The sequence below is a fragment of the Onychostruthus taczanowskii genome, unplaced genomic scaffold, assembly GCF_017590055.1.
Source record: "Onychostruthus taczanowskii isolate IOZ18803 unplaced genomic scaffold, ASM1759005v1 scaffold7, whole genome shotgun sequence".
Lineage (NCBI taxonomy): Eukaryota > Metazoa > Chordata > Aves > Passeriformes > Passeridae > Onychostruthus > Onychostruthus taczanowskii.
In genome coordinates, this window is record NW_024504786.1 from 18,293,583 (window position 1) to 18,316,196 (window position 22,614).

Consider the following 22,614-nt stretch of genomic DNA (forward strand, 5'->3'; position numbering starts at 1 on the left):
GGATGGCAGCAGAAGGCAGATGCAGAGAACATGTGGCAAGGTATCAGGCAGACATACACAGACACTTTTTCATATTAATACCTCTAACGAACTGTATGCTTAACTTGTCCCAAAACATTCTAAAAGCCTAGTTCACCTTTGAGAATCATAACCTTCTGCCTTGTAACAATTTTTTTTCCTAGATAACACTTAAAACAATGCATTTTAAACAGTGGTTTGTCAGATAGTTAAATTAACTTGCTAATTAGGGATAAGAAAGATGAAAACTACATCTCAGTTGCCCAGAAGTAGTGGAGACTATCCACCAAGGTATTCTATATAACATTAACCATACAAGTACTTTGGAAGTAAATTTTAAACCTTAATATTTAGTTTGGATTCTAAATTCTTTATAGAAAAAGGAACTAAGTTGTTGTCAAGGCCAATATATAACTCACAAAGGCAATGCACAGTTCAATAATTCATTGTAATATGGAATAAAAATAGTTAAAATCTATGAACATCTTCATTCTTCTTTATTTCAAGGATATGCTCGTAACTAAAATCAGAGACTTTTGAATCAGCCTCATGGTTATATGATAAAAGCTGCCAGAGCCAAGATAAAATATCTTGTCCACCAATTATGCCCAGTGTGAAAACATGGTACAGAAGGATTCCTTCTAAGAGGTACTCCACCAAATAAGTTATTCTTTGCAGAATCCTCCAAGAGTACTAAAAGGAGTTGTTTTGATTGAGGAACTATTCACTTTGTTGCATGACAGAGCAAATGTGGAGAACCAGGCTAGAGAGCTAGAAGGATAATCTGCTCACATCAGCAGAACTCCCACCTGCTGGAAAAACTGCACACACATTCACTCACATCAACTCTTCTACTACGAGGAACAGCCCAGCTAAGAATGAGAAGTGTGTGCTGAATTCATTCATTGAAAATTCCTCTGTGAATCTCACAGACATTCCACAGTGACATCGTGGAATGACAAAATTTATGTGTATGTACACTCTCAGGACTTGCTGAAAACTCAAAGCAGTAATGCACAAGGTGAGGTATCTGCACTGGAAAAATAGCTTTGACATGAAAACAGTGTAACACTAGAAAAATGCAGTGTTGAATACCAAAAAAAAAAATGAAAACCAAATTTGCAGGAAAGCAGTAAACTAATAAGTTCTCTTTCCAATTTTGGCTACATCTTCATGTAATTATCACTTTAGTTAGCCTCCTGGTAATAATTGTTACATGCCATTCCAAATCTTTTGGAGTCCTCCTTAGATTCCACAGCAGAAATAGGAACAAAGAAAATTTCCAGTTAGATATGGTGTCAGATTTTCTCAATTATATAAATCATAAAGGGTCTGACTAATTACTACTACATCAATAAACACTAATAGATGCTTATTACCTCAATTGACCTCATAAAATGTTTTAGGTATCTGTTTTCTTGAAATATTATCTTTTCCTTCTAACTGGGTAATCTTACTAATGCTTTCTAAATATGGTGCATTAGAGAATCACATCCATAAAGTAGTTCATTTATAGTGTATTTATTACCTAAAAAATCCTATCATTGAAAAAAGACACCTCTGCTACCAACAGCCACATAGCTAAAATGGCAAAAGTATGAATTTATAATAGAAGGCTGTAAGAGCACTGTACGAAGAAATCAGTGCAGAAATTACTGTTTTCTTCCAGTCCGTGAAATTTTCATGGTCTAATTGTTCTCTAGTTCCACAAGAAACTCAAACAGTTTTGGGGCAGATTTAGAGATATCTCTTTTACAAAAATTTTAATAAAACAATAACCCTGCCAGGTGAAAGTTATTTTGTCCAGGGAACAGCAGGTAAGCATTACTTCAGAAGATCGGCAGGGAAAAAAAAACCAAAAAACAAACAAACAAAAAGATCCCCAGCAATTACTTAAATGACTAATTTATATATTAGAGGTTCAAAAATACTTTCTACAACTAGAGTGTGATGGTTAGAATTAGCAAAATACTTCTTCCTGATTCACACTGGATAACATTAGCACGTCTTATGTGCTTATCAGGATAATTAGATTTTAAAGATGTTTACATAAATGGTGATAAAAGCAAAACAAAAGCAGTGCTAGGCTCTAAATCAACTCATAAGAACAAAATCAGTATCTTTCATTTTAATGTTATGGCTAAACCCTGAAATTACAAAGTTAGTTTTTCAGTAGATCAGCAGCAATCAGCACAAATACCCCAAAATGGGTATTTGTGCCAACTTTCTCTAATTAGTTATGTGACAGTACAGCTATAGACTCCAAAGAACAAAAGTCTAGACAGCATGAATATTACTACAGAATTTAGAAAAAACCTGCTGCAGAATTCATTTAATCTTCCTGCAAAGATTTGAGGGATTGAGGAATTCCAGGAGCTTTTAATATAATATTCCATAACCCAGGCCCATTGTATAATATAGCTGGAGAAAGATATTTAGAGTCTGCCAGACTGAAGCACTGTAAAAGCAATAAATTGTGAAAGCAGAATACTGCACAGGTCAAAGTTTCCACAGAAATCAATGTCTTCTTCATTCTTTGAACACCATGCTTATAGAAGGATAAATTCAGCTTGGTTAAGAAATAGGTTGATATGCCAATTATAATTTTGGACCTTCCAAACATAGCTGTTCACAAAGTCAACTGCAATTCTTGGCTGAGAGATCAGATTTTACTACAATGCCTATGCAACACCAAGTGTACATAGACACAGGCATGCACGTGTGCCCAAGGATATCCTATTTTCTAGATAAATGACCTACAAATCTCTTACATTTCCATGTATTTTTGAAATCTTATTTACATCTGTTTTTTAAAACTGAAATGTATTAGACACAATAATCAATGAGATGATAATAAATCCTATCTGTTAAATCTTTTGCAGCATGCAGCATTCTTTGATCACAGGTTGTTAATTTTAAAAGTAATTACAAACAGTTTTGTTAAATGACCATTCCTTGGTTTCTTGGGAAGATTCCTTGAAAATTAACTTGAATTCCAATGAACTACCAGAACTTTGCCTTCTTCTTCTCTCCCCCTCCTGCCTCCCAAAATAAGAAAGGGAAACTGGATTTACCTTTGTACATAGAATATAAGTTTGGAAGTACTATAAAAAATTAATAAACACCAGATCACCATTCTTTGAGATAAAAAAGAATAAAGTAAACAAAACCAAGCAAAATAAAAAGCTTTTGTAAGAAACCCTGATTTTTTATTAGGTGCCTCTGAAATGAAAAAAATTGTTTGCTTTGCTTTACTTTTTTTTTGGTGTTGGTTTCCTTTTTACTTCTCAGTAGTCAAGTTGTCCACTTTGGTGTTGATATTTAAAACACTGATTCTAAGTATTTTTCCCTGAAATGTTAAACATTTCTTTTTAGTCTGACAGACAGTCAGAGGGTCAGCAGCAATTACTCCATTACTAGAGTGGGACTAATTTTGGTTGAGTGTCCACGAGCTGGTGGTGCAGCTCCACAGGGCAGTGAGAAGCAGAGGATACTGAGGACCCATCTTTCTCGCTCCCTGCTGGGGGGCACTTTGGGCTGGCTGCTGTGTTCCAGTTTAGCTGTACAGCAAGTCTGAGCAGTCAGTAAAGTTCTACTCAATCTGCTCCTGTCTGTACGTGCACTCTGGGGCTTCCCCTGCTCACAGACATGTGTGGGACATGTCCTCAACTGCAGGCTAACCCACACTGCGGCCAGGGCACTCTCAGCCTACCTCCAGCTGCTCCAGTTGCTCACTCAGCTATTCCTACTCCTTTAAATAGGAATCCCATGCTGTACACAAGTATTTTTTTGCTTTTTTCATGAGAACAGATTAATGCGTAGTATCAAAATCTAAACCCTTTATTAACAAGTATTACTGCAAGGATTTAATCCCTAAACTGTGCTGTTAAAGCTTTTATGGGCTTTAAATGAGAGTCTTATATCAGGTTTTGTCTTGCTGTACTCATTTACAGCAAAATGTCTAAAAAAAATTATCGTATTGGTCTGATGTGTGGAGTTTTGAAGGAAAAAAGGTGTCTATAGGGAAATACCTGCATAAAGACTCTGCTAGTTATTAAGTTATTATAAAATACTTATAAAAAACTTGGATTGTTCACACCAACAGTACTAAATGAGGAGTGACAAATCCTTAAAGCTGGCAAAGAATAAAAAGATCCCTATTATTTATAAAACATGTAAGCTACAAACTTATTTCAATGAATACAATTCAAAATTCCTTTACTAGGTGCCATGTACCAGCACCTTATTCTTTTTTTTTTGGTGTGTGTGTGTGTGTTTGCATTTTGGGAATTCTCTTCTTCTTTGCAGCAAGTACTTACAAACCAGCTGTTCTTGCAATATGTATTTGAAAACAGAAGACATTAATTTCAAAAGTCACATATAAAAGTTTGAGGAATGTTGTGACAGTCCTCCAAAAACAAGCATTTACAAATTAGTTCCACTGATATCAAAAGATTCACTTCAGTGAGCAAGGGCTTAGCAGTGTAAATGAAGGTCTCACAATTTGGCAGTTAATACAGTTTCTAGACAGCATAATTTTATTATTTTAGGACACAGTCACGGTTTACAATTTGCTTCTCATCATTTGTATGCACCTGATACTTAGTGCTTGCTGAATTCACTATCATGTTTTTAACATCATATTGATTTCCATATTAGCAAAGCACAATGTCATAAAATGTCAGATTAGCACTTATATTCAGGAATGAGCAGCAGGCAACTCCAAATTAGAATTTTCTCACATAAAACACACAACTGCCTGCTACATTTAGGAAACACTTTAGCTAAATTTTTTCTTGATTTTACAGCTAAACCAGAAAAAAATGCCTCTTAGCTTCAGCACCAGTAGGTAAACTTACCAAAGATTTTTTTTTGTTTTGGATATACAAAACCAGTGAATTTGGCAGCAATTTATCATGTTCTCAGGACACTAATCAGCCCTTTCCTTCTTTCAGTGATCTACCTGATCTCTGGACACCCAGTATGCTTACTTATTCAGAAATTATTGATCATCATAGGAAAGGTATGTCATGAGGTCATGTCACACCCATTAAAATGTAAGCACTTAAAATCTGCCAGTGCGCTGTAACATACTCCTGTGTTACTGCAGAATCAGAACAGAGGACAACTGCCTAGAAAACAGTGGTTAATATTAAGAACAAAAATAAATGGAAATGGTCAAGAATTTAATTTAGTTAAATCTTGTATTACAAACTTAACACAATTAGAAAAAAAGAAGTATATTTGAGCCACTGGGATGTAACATTGTTTTAAAGTGAAACATTCCTCATAGGAACAATATTTGTTCTGAAGCTTCTAAATGAATGATCCATGCAAATATGTTAGAGCAATATGACTGAAAGAGTTCCTTTTTCAAAAGATACAATCAAGTAGTGAGGAGGTCAGAATAATGTATTAATATATGTTTTGGACTCATTTGTATACAGCTGCTTTCAATGGGAGTTACCTTAGAGATGCAATGGGGCTTGGTGCAGTTGTGTTCTGCTGCACACATTGGTACAAGACCAAAATGAAACAGTATAATCTTCAATTAGTAGGTCACTGAAGAGTAAGAGTTCATTATATGTATCTACAGGTTATTATTTCCACATTTTAAATTTCCATTCAGTTTGAGGAGACTGAAGAGTGCTCTGCTGTTCTTATGACCAAAGCATTGGCTTATTATGAGAAAAATATCACTATTACCCAAGATAAGATGACCTTTGTGATGCATGGTTGCAATATTAATCCTTCTGACACTCTGAGCAAAAGGTAATTGTTTTTAGGGGCTTCCTACATTTAAGCTAACAAAGGCTGCAAGTGTCATATGAGAAGTCTGTAGTAAACAGTTTTATGTCTTAAACAGTTAAATTTAATGTCATGACTAGATAACTTCTGGAATTTCCTGCCTACAAAATACGACACATTGTGTTATGTGTATCTTCAGTGACTGTTGTGGTCTCAAGATACAGGAGGGTTCATAACACAGAAATACTAACAAGGAGACCCATGAAGTCACCAAAAGTCACTCTGAACTGCCATGAATGAGAAAAACAGAACATTTAACACGCAATCATGACACTTTCAAGCAGGGATAGATTTCAGGAAACAGCACCAAACTCTAGAAATTGTAGCACTGGTAGCTAAGGGATGGATAAATTCTTAATAAAACAAAAACAATGCTATTTAGAGAGTAGAAAAACAGTAGACAAACTCAACATGAACTAGATTATGTTTTGTTTGGCCAGACTTAGGACAGAGGTCACTTGGCTTGTTCATCCTAGAGAAGAGGAGACAGAGGTGAGACCTCATTGCAGTCTGCGACTTCCTCGAGAGGGGAAGAGGAGTGGCAGGCACTGATCTCTGCTCTGTGGTGACAGTGACAGGAGCCAAGGGAATGGCCGAGAGCTGTGCCAGGGGAGGTTTTGGTTGGACATCAGGAAAAGGTTTTTCACTTAGAGGGTGGTTGGGCACTGAACAGGCTCCTCAGGGCAGTGGTCACAGCACCAGCCTGACAGAGCTCAAGAAGCCCTTGGACAATGCCCTCAGGCACAGGGTGTGATTCCTGGGGCGTCCTGTGCAGGGCCAGGAGTTGGACTCGATGATCCTTGTAGGTGCCTTCCAACTCAGGGTAATCTGTGATTTTATGATCCATTAAAAAAGTGTACGCCCCAGTATTTTTTTAAACTTTGTGGTACATTCTAATTTCAACATGCACCTTTTTCACTACAGATTCAGATAATTCAACATAGGTAAAAATTATTCTATGGTGGCTGTACAGTACACAAAGAAAGCAGAAACCTATCCCAAAAGAAGGATTGCAAGTTTCTAATTTAAGTAAGAGTTGAGACTTAATCGAAACCCCCACCAATTTCAAGAACAGCTCTGTAAGGGTGTAAGTGATGTCTCTGAATAAAAAAAGAGAAGTGCACTCAGTTGAGTAAGAGAACCTAATCACTGAAGAAATTCAGAAATGTACCGTGAGTTTAAAAAAGGTAGAAATGTTGCTGTTCTCAGTACTGAATCTTAATATTCAGTCTCTGAATTGACCTTACAGACAGCTGCACAATTTCATTTGTGAGTCCAAAGCCTCCTTAGTGGGTCTCAGCTGGAATTGACACACTGAATTACCATGCCAGTGCACAAGAAGTCAGAAAAAAAACCTGGCAGAGAACCAGCTACCACTACTTTCCTTTTCCCTCCTTCTACAAGTGACAACACCCTTGGAGAAAAGTAATTTTAACTCATTCTAGCAAATTCTGTAAAGCTATATCCTTGTGTCCATTTTGACTTCACACAGGTTTTACTTCAAGAAAAATGCAGGCTTGTTTTTGATTTTCACCCATTAATCTGGTAATTCTGATTTAAATGCTAATTTCAATTTGCTAAATTGTGTCTTCATCCAACTTTACTGACTCTCTCAAAAGTTGCACCAAAAAATAATTGCATTCTACCACATCCTTTCCCGTCTTTTAAGGTAAATGATAAAATAAATATCTCCCTTTACACACATATAATAAAAAATATTTCCAAACAGATAGGTAGGATTATTTCAGCATCTTTGAAACTTCAGACAGACATTTTTATTTAGCGATTGCTAAAGTAGTTAAACAAACCAATCATCAGTGTTTATCTATTGTGCATTTCCCTGCTTGAAAACTTTTTAAATTATTACAAACTTTGCAAGAACTAGCCAGACCCTGCTGCTTTAGCTTCTGTTATCATCTAAAATCACATGGAAAACACTGAAAAAAAAGTTTATCTAATTTTATTTTTCTCTGAATTCTTTTTTACTTATGAATATTCACATTGCACATGTTTTTGACAGTTTTTGTGTTGCACATGTTTTGTTTTGACAGTTTATTGTCAAACACAAATATTGGGGAAGCTGGTTTCTCACCTAAGAAAGAAACACAAATGAAAATTTAAAGTAATTATCCCATGAGGAGACCAAAAATATCCTTGTCACATCCCAGATAGAGGCAATTGTGGAATTCATCTTCAAACAGAAAGGAATGTTCCTCAGATGTGCAAACTACAGGTGAATTAGGCTACAGGACTACAGGTGAATTAGGCTGCAAATACCAAACATATCATACTGCTTGATCCACTAAATCACCCCAGAAATTTCTGTATTCAAAAGACTCACAATTCATTGTGTCCATGGAAAACAAAGATAACAGTACCACAATGTTACACTCAAAATTCCTATTTCCCCTCTTGATACCTATGCAGCTTCTCAAGCATATGTTCTGCTTAAAGCTAGGATTAAAACTGTGGACATTTATAGAGCACAGATGTTCTGTAGATGAAATAACTACCAATCTGTAACTTCTTGTTTTTCACTTTTAATTTATTTTTTTAAATTTTTTCAATTTTAACCATTGTATAACAATGTTATAAAAGAAACTCAGTAGTGTAGATTTAAGAAGTTTCATAATTAGTCTGTAAAAATAATTATTGACATAAGGATTCTATCCAGAAAGGCCTCATGATTGGCATTTACTTACTTCCTTAAAGGCATTTTACCCTTCCTATATGTACTTCTTGGCCAGTAAATGATGGAAACATGTATGTCCTTATTGCCAAAGTATGTTCCATTTACTGGAAAGAGTAATAGGTGGGATAAACACTATAACAGATTCATATTACACAGAAAACTTTCCAGGTCCTTCTCCCCTGCTCTCAAATACTGTTAGCACACACATATATCTGCAAATGTTTAAGAGAGACAGAAAGAAAATTATTCAGTATCATACTACACAACTTTCCCTGATTAATTCTCCCAAATATCTCAGGTATCTCAATATCAGGCAGAAAGACAAAAAAAGCAACTCCCTTCCAGATACAACAAAGAGGACAGAAAAATGCACCAAATCTTCCAACAATACTCCTCCCTGTTTTACTTCTTTTTTATTTCAGCCTATCCTAACAGGTTCTATAAATCAAAGTTTCTACATTATACCAGCATGAAGACTAATCTGAAAGATTATTCTGGTTTGTATTAAGCACCTTGCTTAATACAAAAAAAACCTCAATTCCCTTTGTTCATTATTGAATTGTACCTCAAAAACTTCTTCATCCAGAATCCTGGTTCCAAACACAGTGATGCCATTGGTGTCCACAACTGTTTTATCACTTCTGTCAAGTGGTTTTGTAGTTTTTTTGTTACAGTCAACAATCATTGTAACACTCTTTTTCTCCACACTGATAGCTACTCGATGCCACCTATTAAAAAAATCCAACATGAGTTGACTGTAATTTATGGTTTTAAAACTAGGTCATTGTGTTCTTATCAAATCAGTTTATAGGAGATGATGCACCAATTAATTCATAGATAAAATTTAAAATGTCTCCTTTTATTTCTTTCTTCTATACATACACAAGTGTACAAAGTGTTTAAACTAGCTGCTGTTTAAATTCTGTCCCTCAGCACAAAGGGGTCTGAGCCACAGCTCGTTGTAAACACCCTCTGTAAGGTGAAGCTCAAGCTGATGTCCTCTGCAGCTTTAACCAGGGAACATTACCAAAATCAAATTAGATGTCAGTGCACAGTTTACATTTTAATAGACGGAACAAGCTGACAGCAGATTCTTTTTTAAGAATGTGTTTGATTTTCCAAATTACTTGTGCAAATATAATTAACCCAGCAGGTTGTTATTTATTATTTACAATTCTCTATTTTTCTGCGTAATCAACCATCAAAATTTTGCCATGTTCTTTTACATATTTGAAGGTATTCCATAGCTACAGAGAAATAAATACAAACAGTTCCAACATAGATACTTTTCCAGACAAATATATTTACAAATACTTGGCACTATTCCTATTACAATAGCCTTGCCTACATAATATTCACCAAAAAGTGAATGAGGTGATTCAGAGAACTGACAAGTAACTTGACTTTAGAGACATTTAAGAATAAAGTCTTGTATGTTTTGCCCAAATCTACTATGTTCTTTATGAGGCTTTATGAATAATCATGATAGACTACATTAATTTTGTGAGCCTGTGCTATGACAAATGTTTAAGAACAAAAGCAGACCACTCTGTGGAGCAATCCACCATGGAGCAAAAGGCTAAAGAATGTTTGATAGACCAGGGCAAAAAATGTAAAATATGTCATACTAATGATGGGTAAGAGGAAGGCTGGAATCAAATTATTTTAGTTGGCATTTGTGGCATTAGGGTTGCCTAAAATCAGAGAGAAAGCTTAGATCATTGTTACAAAGAGTGTCTGTGTATCAAAAGGAACACCTTGAAGCTAATGGAATCTGACTGCTAAACAGTATCACTGAGCCAGAACTATAATTCCATGTTTTCTCTGGAATGCTGTTAAACACTACCATTATAAAAGCAAACTGGCCATGCATCCTCAGGCACATTACACTGTTCACACTTTTTAAATATATCTCAGTTTGAGATGAAGATTGTTGTCCTAGATCCTTCATAAAATAGCTGAGTCAGAAGAAAATTGTTGGCTTATCTTTTGAAAGTGTGTAGAAGCTGAAAGCATAAAATCATAGCTCACTTAGCTCACTGTGCCTAGGATTGACTCCAGTTGATTTAGAAGTTGTATAGTCTCAGTGCAGCAAATTGTACCAAACCAAGTTCGTTTTTATTTCTTCATTTTAGCTAGTTTTATCAACATTTTGGATTAAAGTCTATGTCAAAGCTTTGTTCTTTAGCAAAAGTCCATTTAAAAAAATGCTGCTATTTTTTTTTTTTATCACTCCTTCTGCTAGGGAAATGAATCAATCTAGGTTTCATCATATAATTTCATTGTCTGGTAATACTACACCAAGCAGACAATTAATTGGTTTTTGTCTTCTTTTTTTGCTTTATAAACATATTTCATTATAGTTAAATTTTTGCCTTTCCTCACTAAATTGTTTTCTTTTGCTTTAGTAAAATTAATTTCTGTGTATCTCTGAAGATTGTGGTTGCTCCTCTTGGACTGCAGCACAGCAAATAAAAAGCCTTTGAAAGAATGAATGTCTTTTTACAAGCACTGGAATGACATTCCCAGAAAATGATTGCTTGTCTACAAAGCTACAAAAAACTAAAAACTGCATTACTAATGCAACAGGTATTTGAGATTAATTCCTTTACTGAGGGTGCAATACAAATCCTTATTCTTTCCTGATTTCCTTATACATAGGATTTCCTTATACATTGGTATCTCAAACTTTTATTTATCTGCTGGTTTGGCTCTGGATAGAAGAAATTCTATTCTGTCTTGTCAACTTGTCTTCACGCTGCCTACAACTTTTAAGTGGACCAGACATTTCTTTTAGTGAGACCATTCCTTGAGACTTTTTGAAAACAGCTTCTTTGTATATCGCACAGGAAGAATATTCATAGGTTTAGCTTGGGTTGGATTAACTTCTATGACTCTTTCCTCACCCTTGATTTATAAAAATGGCAGATAAGGCTGTTTGTTCCATTTATAGCTGTATGCACCATTTGGAACTGGAACTGTATTCTGCTGCAAAGCTTCTCTAATTTTGTACTAACCAGTCCAACTAGCTAGAAACTAGGTACTGACATATTTAAATATTAGAAGAAAACTGTGTGTAAATAGATAACCACATATACAATGGTCAGCAATATGTTCTTCATTTTAAAATTTTGCACTTACTTGCCATCAGCGATGTTGACTGTTCTGAAAAGAGGATAGTCTTCTGGGGGAGGTTTTCCATTTTGATCTTCAAACAGGAAGACAGGGGACCTACCAACTTCAACACCTACTTGCTGAATTCCTTGTTCATTGTAGATAGACAAAAGGAAAGACTGAATACCCTTTTTAGGCTTTACTGTCATTAATATTGAAAAATCTTCTGGAAAACTTCCACCTGTAAACAAAGTGATATATACAGCTATAAATTCAGAAAAGATGAAACCATTTTTCCATTTTTATTATAAGCACATAGGATCCAGCATACAAACCAGAGTTTTCTAATTCTCAAAAATGAGTACGTAAAAAAATTTATTAGGAACATTTTCTGTGTCTTCTTTTTTTTTCTTTCTGATTTCACTTTAATTCCTGTCAAGTAAACCTTAATGGTTCTTAAAAACATAACTTTTATCATACAGTCATAGAATGGTTTGGGTTGAAAGGGACCTTAAACGCATCGTGTGCCTCCTCCTGCCATACAGGGGATGCCACACACTAGACCAAGTTGGCCAGAGCCCCATCCAAGCTGGCCTTGAAAACTTTCAGGGCTGGGGCATCCACAACTTCTGTGGGCAAACTGTTCCAGTGCCTGACCACTCTCTGAGTAAAGAATTTCTTTGTAACATCCAATACTACTCTCTCCTCTTATACTTTAAAGCTGTTTCCCCTTGTCCTATCACTACCTGCCCATGTAAATAGTCCCTACCCCTGTTTTCTATAAGCCCCTTTAAGTACTGAAAGACTTAAAATTATTTAAAGGTTACTGAAGGACTCCACCACCCACCCAAAATGGGGTACTCAGAGCCTTCTCTCCTCCAGGCTGAACAAGCCCATCTCTCTCAGCCTGTCTTTGTAGGAGAGGTGCTCTAAATCTACTGTGAATTCCTGTAATAACACAAAGTATGAAAGAACCATGGAAGTTTCCCATTCACTGCTTTTTAAATTCATCTTCTGTTTAGTAACCTTCTAATTTGAAAGTGTGCACTACAATTTCACCCAACACAACAAGCATCTGTACCATAACAAAGAAGACTCTCAGGTACTTGAGCAGCCCTTGATAACAGTTTATTTTAGTTTCTCTCTCACAATATATATTTGAGTCTTTCTGGAATTATATTGTGCATACATTAAAAAAATACATACTAACTTTCTTTAATGGAAGATTTAAGCAAAATCAAAGATTATTACTTTCACTTATTCCCTGAGGCTTTCTTTTTGAAGTAGAGATGATGTATCAAACACTGTTTCCACATTTACAACTAAAAATAAACACAATTAAAAGTAGATATAGTTTATAAAGGAAGCACTGAAGTGCTGCTCCTGTTGAATCTTGTGGTAAATCCGCATTTCACTCGATGCAAAACTGTATTAGGCTTAACAACAAACAAAATGTAAGACTGAGATTCTCAAACTCAGAATAAGCTCTGGAACCATGTGGCTTCAGCTGTAATTTGGCATACAAGAAAAGGATGAGAATCTAATTATAACATTGGCAATGAATGTAACTGCAGCTCTGTGTGCAGGAGAGTGGATAAAATGTTCTTAGACATTTTAATACAATATTAGAACAAGCTTTAATAATAATATCTTGTAGTTTTGGAATGAATTAAAGCATGTAAGTATTCATCAATCTCTGATTTTGGAATTTATTCTTCCAATGGAGAAAAGGGAAGATTGTTTCCATGACAGATATTATAGGAAAACTCCAAACATTCTAGATTCTTCCTTGAAGACAAATTTTTACTTCTTGAATTACAATGTGTAAACAAAATGTGTAGAATTTCTCTTGCTCTTTAAATGACATACTACCCTTGTAAACCAGAACTCCCTGGTCTTACATTTTTATTTTTAATGCCGCAATGATACTTTATGTGCTTTCTACTCCTTTGTAACTTTTTAATGGAAGCTTGTTGAAACATTGTAGTAACATAGACTATGTTTATACGTGGTTTTGACATCTTATTTTGAAGGGATCAAAGCTCAACAGATAGGAAACATTTCATTTACTCTGGCAAGTCACTGGTAAAAGTTTTTCATGACAGGGTAAAGCACATTACAGTAAACTGTATGTTATACCTTCTAATGTCATAGCAAATGGATGAGAAAAAAATAGAAAAGAAAGATGACTGTCAACACAGGCCAAGTGTTAGAGAAGCACTGAGTACCTGCCCTATCTGCACTGTTAATGTGAAAGATGTGTTGGAAGTGCTTAAGGCAGATGATAATAATTCAGCTTGTCTGAATATGTGCTCTTCAAACATGTAACATCCTGGGGGGAAAAAGTGAACTGTTTAGGAAAGGTGACTGAAACCAAGTCATGTGTCTCAGCTCAGTAGTTTCTGTAATCGCTGTTATGGCATAATATTCCCAAATGTTTTGTCTTGAATCTACTTTGGGTAATCAGAAGAAAATTTCCTCCAAACACAGCTTTGATTGAAAAAGTCAAAAAAGAAATTACATTTTTACATGAAAACTATATATATTGCATCTAACATATAAAACTATATGCATATATAGTTCTTGGACATATATCTGGAATAGTCTACAAAGCCTTCTTAAATACTTTTAAATTTCTTGCGGAGGGAAAATATCTAGAAAAATATTTTTATATATCTGGGTTATCATTCCTTCATGCTTTTGTAAAAGATAACTAAGAGCATGTACAACAACACTATCACAAATATCTAAACAGTTTTCATATTAAATCATATATTGCCTTCTAGTCAGTGAAATCGGGGTCCGTTATATTCTGGGAAGTTGGTAAATAAAATTAAATTAATTTTTTAAAAGATGGAGGATTTACTGGATATAGTGGCTCCTGATGAGTTACAGGAGTTAGATGAAAGCAAGGATAGGACACATTAAAATGTGTATGGTTTAGCAGAACTGATATCTCACAGCTTGATCTTATCTTGGATATCTTCTATAGTCTTTCCACTGCTACAGAGCACTAAGAAAAAGAGACACAATCACTCAAATTTCTTTAAGAATAATCTGAAAAATGAAAATTTCTTCTGGTGAGGAGAGAGGGTGCCTGTACCACAGGACTGAAAGGGAATAAATTACCATAATCACCTCCGAAATTTTCTTTAATTTTTTTTTTTTACTTTTTGCAAAGGATAGCAGGATATTTTCCATTCAACTTAGTTGAGAGGATATATTAAAACCTGAGGAAGTGTATGAAAAATAATCTAAATATTATATTTTTAGTGAATTTTGCTTTGATCTTCTTCCATCAACAATAAGTGATGAGTTAAGGGAACATGTAAGTTACTCTTGAACTGTATATATCATGTTGCTCTGGGAACACATCATTACTACAAAATAAATTATGCTTGACCCTTTTCTGGATCTGAGTGATATCTATAAAATTGCTACTCTAAATAACAGAAAAGATAAAGTATTTTTCTTTGCCACTTCTAATCTGTATGTATTCTGTATGACTTGTTCTAACTCTATATCATGTGTCAAAACAGAAAATTTAAATCTTCAAAGATTTGGGGTTTTAGTATTCTTACTATCATTTTCCTCAGCAGTTTGAGTCAAGTGACAAGTGATAGTGAAATAATGGAATAAAAGTCTCTCTGTAACATCCAAAGAATCTTTCACAAAATTTGACTACTTAATTTTCGAGAAACCTGAGAGAAGATGGAATCACAGCTATCCACAACTAGGCTTGTTTAGTCCCGCAAATACCCAGATATTCTTAGGTAATTCTTACCAGATGTTACTTCTGGGAATGATTTTGCAATGGCCAACCAGAACTCATTTCTCCCACTGCAGCATTACTCCAGGAAGCACAACGGCTCTTAAATGCACTACTGAAACAGGCAGAGACTTGCCAAAGCCACCAAATAAGGTTTCCATCAGATAGCATCATGAAAGAACAGGTAATATGACTTAGCAGTCAATTCCAGCAGCGATAGAATTGGATGGAGAACTTTATAACTGAAGCCAATAAAACCTGAATCTTTTGGTGGATAGAGCTCATTCAGCCATTCATATACAGGAGAAGTGTTTTGTGCTACTGATGTTGCACTACATGCTATGCTTTAGAGAACATAAAAACATGCAGCAAGGTAATGTACAAAGTCAACAACTTTCTGCCAATCTTACCTGGGTACAGCTGCTTTGTTGGGGCACTCAGCTGTGCAGTTTTTGAGACCCTGTAAGCAACATCCGATCCTTTTGAATTCCTTCTGTTTGTGCAAAATCCTGCTGTTCTTGTTACTCCTTCTGGAGAATTGTGAAATTCTAATGCTTTTAGCACATCGACGGGCTCAGCTGACAAAGTTAAAAAAAAAAAAAAAGAAAAACAACAAGAATAATTATTTATCTTGCATCTCTATGGCACCCAGCCTCCAAAAAAGCTTTTAATTTCTTTGCAAAAGTATATGTCTAATCAGAGCAGCAGCTGCATCCTATTTTGACTTATTTCACATTACTCTGACACTATAATATTATTTTTATAGGATTATTCATTTTTAAATATGTAAGAGTTCATCCCATCCAATGTGCTTTTTATGATCATATTTTCAAACTACTTGACTACACACTGAAAATCACCAATTGAAAATGCTGAGGATCTTGCTGGTTGATACTTCCAATACATGCTTTAGTGAGTGACTTCTGAGAAATGAAACTGATCTTCAAAGCTTGCACAAAACCTTCAGAAGCATTCAGCTGCTAATAATCTGCTACCACAAAATAATCTGTTGCTAACATTAAAATATATTCTGATTACACATAACTGCTTTCTCAGACACAAAGGAATAAGGAAGCAACCAAACTAATTTCACATGCAAGCTGGAGAAAGAAAAATATACCTGCTGTCCCTGCAAGGACTAAATGAGCAGAATTGCAGTCTTTCATTATTTCCAAGTTAAAATGCAAATTTATACTTTAGAGACCAAGCACAATAAGATTGCATCTGTGCTCAGTGTCTAACAATCTAAAATTGAAATCCAGAGCTGTTATTGCACTGTTATTGATGCAAATTAAAACAAACAAAAAAGCCTGCATACATATGTAAAGTCAACAAAAAGCCTTAATATATAAAAGTTCTCCATGGCAAAAGGACAAAGTACTGAATGGACAAGCACTTCAAGACAGGCAGTGAGAGAAAACAGTTAGCATACTGCATGTCTTTTCTCCTAGGAAAAATTAAGGTGCTTATTCTCATACTCCCTACAAATCACGGCTTTTTTAATGCTTTTTTTTTTTTTTTTTGAGTGGAAACAGAATTTCAGTAGACTTTTTTTGTCACTTGGACTATTCTGCATTTTTTATTTTGGCAAACTCATAACCACTTAATTTGGGAAGACAAAGTTTTAAATGACATTCAGTGTCACAGCTGAGAAATGAGCTTGGTAAATCTGACTTCACATCTTTGAACTACACAGTGGCATTAACTGTAGCTGATTTATTGTCTGTTATTCATTTTACATGTCAAGAAATATCAACTTAAAGTTCAAAATTCAATCCCTGTGAATATTCAAGTATTTAAACAAGTATTTCCACAGATGTGAACACAGTTTAACTAGCTCATCCTATTCATCTCCTGAGAGTGCCAAATATGAAAAACTCAACTCTGTGGTAAACCAATCTTTGTTTTCTCAGCCAGACTAGAATGCACATAACTTCTTCTTTCTTAAAATATATTTTCAAAAAAATGCTTATGAACTTTAAAAATTTTTCTTCACATCTTGCAATTTTTCATTTTCTTTCCTCACTGGATCATTGTTGTGTTATTAAACATAAACCAAATATCCAATGTTTGTTGCAAGCTAACACACTGGGAATGAATGTTATAGTACACAACTGAATTTACCTAAAATCCACATACATGGAAAATTCAAGAAATTGTGTTTAAACAATTTCAAAAGAAAAGATTCAATAGTGTGAAAACACTGTGGTATTTGTTTATCTTCACTGTTGAGCACTGAAAAAATAATTTTAATGGATATAATGTATTTTCTACAGGTGTTCCACAGCGTTCTGAAGGAATTGCTACACATACTGAAGGAACATTCTGAAGGAACTGCCACACATTTTTTCTAGTAACCAACGGCTATCTTTGATGTACCTATATTCATTTGAACCAGAAATGGAGAACCAGTCACCAGAAGTAGTAGTACAAATTTCAATTCACTGTGTAAGTCAACCACTGCTACATTCTTTTATCCTTTGCTCTTTTCTGTAATTTCTACCAGACTCTTCATTATTTTTTAGAATAATGGTTTTTCTTTGCCTGGCTGCCTGGGAGACTATTCACACATAAAAAAAGATTATTCATTATTCCCTGCTAGTTCTGCTGCTAAAAAACTTCCAGACAAGAAACAGAATAATAATAGGACAATCTTCAAACCACAAATTCCAGATAATAAGAACAAACATTCTGGTAATAGTCCACAGTTGACTATTTATTTATTTCTACAAACTGTGATTCACGAAACATAAAATAGCAGGACTAGTCAGTTTAAAATAATTACTAGAAATATTGTGTGGTCCACAAACTAAGATCTCCGCTTGTATTTATATGGGGCAACATTAATATAAGCCATATACTGACAGGTCAAGAATCTTTCATGAGACCTTCTGTATGGTGGATAAAACAGCTTGCCTATATGATTTTACCTTTCCCCAGTAGTCTTCTCAAAAAGTAAAGAAAAATGCAGATTAATTACATACAATGTAGTGCTTCTGTATCCTTCCAATTTGGTGTCAATATTTCAGATGTCAAGGAAATAAATAAGAATCATGCAAACAGCTCTGTTTACCAGTTTTTGGGATGGAGTTAATTCTCCTTACGAAACTTGGACATCAGCTTTGAAAACTCAGCTCTGTTTTCCAGGGCAAATTTGACAAAATACAAGATCCAGAGCCAGAAAGCAGGTCCCTAATGTAGATGATTATGGCCATATTGCACTGCTGCTTGAAGGCTACCTCTTGCAAGGTGTAAATACCTCAGATGACGCCACAAGACCACCCTGTGAAAAAAAGGGTGTTCATCAGGAGAAGCCTACAGTCTGCAATCAAAATGCAAATTTCCACTCTGCTACTTTTGCAAAGGATTACTCTTTTCACTAATAACTATAGTGCAAAGCTCAGTGGTGTCCTTGGTTCAGGAGAGTTCAGAGAGACAGCTCTCACTGCCACTGAAAGACTGTACAGCAGTGGCCAAAGCAGAAATGCTTAAAAATACCAGGACTTCTGGAATGGCAAAGGTGAACTCTTCAAAAATCCCTTTTTAAAAATCAGAATTGTGTGAGATGGGAACCTGAGCATTCCAGTATCTTTCAAGATACCAAACAATTAATCATTTAACTCCATCATAAGTTCCTATATTTTCAAATATAAAGAAGGTAAAACACACAAAGAAAAATTAGTGGTGTCACATCTCAAGACCCAAAATGACTTGTAACTTTAAAACTGTAGAGTCAAATTCTGATCTTCATTATTGTGGTATGACTGAAGTAGATCCATTTACTCAGTGAGCTTTCCATATTTACAGTGATATAGATCAGAACATTTGATCCAGAGCATTTCATACTAAATGTAACTCCAAAGCCATATTTATTCTTCCTTTCCTTTCCCTTTAGCTTTCTTACATCAGGAAACTTATGAAAAAAAAATCAGAATATCTCTGCGGGAAATTAAAAGGATTCACTGAAGCTAAGTACTGGTAAACTGGATGTTAGATCACACTTCTACATTGCCAGATCAGGAGAGAGTATCGAACATCAAATACATGAGAGGAGCTTCATATGTTTTTTGTTTATTTGGAGAGAAAGAAAATACATGTAAAAATTTACTTCCAGTCTTAGTTAGCATTTCCAAGCCTAAATTTCATCTACAGACAATGCTATATTTGTTTCAAAGGCTATGACTATGCTTTCCATTCTATTAATTCAGAACCCTATATTGTAAAAATAGAATGCCATTAGAGATTTGGAAAGTCTGTAGAAATCTAGATTACTATCACATAATCACAGTTGAAAATATCATAGCTTTCATTCACTCCACAATACCTAAACCAAAACAGAATCTGTGATATATCATTTTCAGTAATACTGATACAACACATATGGATCAAATTCTGCTGCCTTTATTTTGCATTACACCTAACAATTATTACCATTGCTCAGTGTGGTATCATCTGGAGTTAAGCAGAATCTGGTGAAAACAGCAGATTCATTTCTGACATGCCCTAATGTCACAAAAATAAACATCATTATTCAAGTTCAGAGGACTTGCTTCCTTCATGTAGACTTCCTGACATTTAAGCTGGAATCTATCACACAACATGGCTCTGCCTTTTTCTTAGTGGAAACTGTCCATGGAGGAGGTTCCCAGGTACCATAACAATATGATAGCAGAGAAAGGAGGGGCTGAGAAACTGTAAAAGAGGGCAGAAACTAATGTCTTTTGGACACACAGCCTGTACTCATTCACTGCATGACATCAAGCCTTCTCCTCTTAAGGAGACCCCAGTAAAAATGCTTAGCAATTCCACATCTCCCTGTGGAAACACTTCTTGTGGATGATCACACAATCTTAGGTAAAAGAATAGACATTACAAGAAAGTGACAACTTGTAACATATGCAAGAAAATGTCTATTGGAATGGTCATGTCTAATTCATTACGTTTGGATTTATTGAACTGTAGACAGGAATTAAATGAGTAGTACTTAATCATATCTGTTTAGTTTATAAAATGTGTATCCTGTCTGTACTGAGATCATGGTGAATGTAGTACTTTAGTAAAAGGCAATAAAATTTCTTGTTTCTGCTTCAGTGGGCACCATGAAATTTCTGCATTGTGACAAAGCCTGTCTGACCCTGCAAAGGCAAAATGCACAGAACCCAAAAAAGATGAATCAACAGTTCATCTAATGGCAGCAATATCATATTTGGAAATATACGAGCTGCTATTATTTTGAATAAATTAGTAAAATATATACATATTATTGTTCTAGCTACAATAACTTTTAAAGGTTATCTTTATTTCAGAGACTTTTCAATATTGAAAATGTTTTGATCTACAAAATGCCTTTTACAAAGTTTTACTCATCAGATCAATTTAGTGAGTGGTATTACTGTCAGAGTGAGATTTGTAAATGTTAGGCCATTAACACACACTGAAAATAGAGCTGTACTGTTTTACCTAAGTAGAATGTTCTGTCCTGTGTCACCCTAAGTGGCTAATGTGTATGTGTCAATAAATTGACACTTAAGCACATGAAAAACCTGATTTTCTGTTTCTTACCATACATATCTTCCAATCACAGTATCTTACTAGTAATTTAGGCCTGCTGAAGTCACAGGTAAATTGACAAATTCTGTATCATATTATTTTAATTCAAATAAAATGCCATGAACACTTTATTACTGGAAATTTTTTTTCAGAAGAAAAAAATTACTGCATACTTGTTCTTTTTCGGAAAATTTTTTTGACCCACCTAGGCTAGATCGCTATCATCCAGGCTTCTAACCTAGGTACAGCTGTATTAAGAAGCCATTTATGTGCCAACTCCATGAGTGGCTGCAATTCCACACTAGTGTGGGTCTCACACGGTATTTCATGTCTTACTCAGATCCGAAGAGGTCAAACATTTAGAGTGATCCTACCCCAGTTGTATGCAGTGGTCCTCAGTAGACTTTGAACACATACAGATTGAAAATCCATTACTCACTGAATAGAGAACTTTTGAATGAGTTTTATTATTGCTTAAAAGATGACCATGGAAGTCAGGATGGACTTATCTAAAGGTCCAACACCTTAAGTTTTCTTCTATTTAACATGGAACATGCTGCAAAACACTTAAAAGCTCCAAGTCATTGGAGCCCTGAACTTTTGCAGATAAGGTGCACCAAGCTTGACATCCACTCTCTTGCTATAAACTACACAGCAAAGCACTTTTGAATTGCAGATGAAGGTGCTGGTGCCTAAGGACCAGAGAGTTCAGTTATTGAAGATAGGGTAAAATCATACTGAAGATAAGAAATCATCATCTGCATTCTCAGAGGGAAGACTTCATCATCATGCCTCAAAATGGAATCCTCCAGGAACTGACAGGAAAGTGACTGTGGTGGCAATGTCTGGCTACAAAACTCATTCCCATAAGAAATTGTCTAGGGGATGACTCATTTAGACTAAAACATGTTTATTTCTGTCCAATTACTTAATGAAGAAAAGAAGTTGAAATCCTATTAGATTTAGATTTTGGTATGTTAACTCTTGTTGTTAGTCTCTTAATTTTATGAGAATGCACAGGCACAATGTGCTTTCTCATAAAATTGTGAGAAGAAAGCTGTGTTTACTTATATAATTTACTAGATGCTTCCAGACTGCCTGCTTGGGGACATACTTTGAATGCAAACAACAGCAAAATCCAAAGGGGAAAGAAAAGAGGCAGTAATTCTTTACTATATAGATATACCTTAGCAAACTGAGGGTGCAAGTCTGTGTTTGCTATTCTGTTAATACCTATAGTAACTTTACCTTTCCTCCTTTTTGATACAGTAAAAAGTACTTTTAAACAGTATTATATTATTTCTGATATAATAAACAGATAACTTCCTGAGTTACCATAATTCTTCAGTAATGAATTTTTTTTATTGACGTGAAAGTGAAAATTTACCAGTATTCACTCCACACAGAGCCTTTAAGAGTTACAATCAATAACTCCTAATTAGGGAGATACAACCCTGGAGTAGAAAAGTGCTTAAATTTCCCCAGTACAAAGAATTATATGAGAAATTTAGGAAGACTGATGTTTCTAAGTTACTATTATTTTACTTCATATTTTCCATGGAAATAGGCTTCAATCTGCTAGTAATCTGTTCCAATGGAACCACTGCAAAAACTAAAAGAGCCTTGGAACGTTAATCTTCAGTTCTAAATGGAGTGTTTTCTC

The 22,614-nt window shown here is 35.0% G+C and overlaps 1 protein-coding gene across 4 annotated transcripts in view; it reads right to left on the minus strand.

Annotated features, from left to right (window-relative positions):
- The window catches only part of COL11A1 (collagen type XI alpha 1 chain), a 129,668-nt gene that overhangs the window by 98,895 nt on the left and 8,159 nt on the right, over positions 1–22,614 (minus strand). For all 4 annotated transcript variants that reach the window (XM_041421411.1, XM_041421409.1, XM_041421412.1 and 1 more), the window contains exons 2-4: positions 15,812–15,979; positions 11,660–11,873; positions 9,084–9,246 (exon numbers count right to left, since the gene is read on the minus strand). In XM_041421411.1, coding sequence (XP_041277345.1) covers positions 9,084–9,246; positions 11,660–11,873; positions 15,812–15,979 — 545 coding nt within the window. The remainder of the gene's footprint in view (positions 1–9,083; positions 9,247–11,659; positions 11,874–15,811; positions 15,980–22,614) is intronic.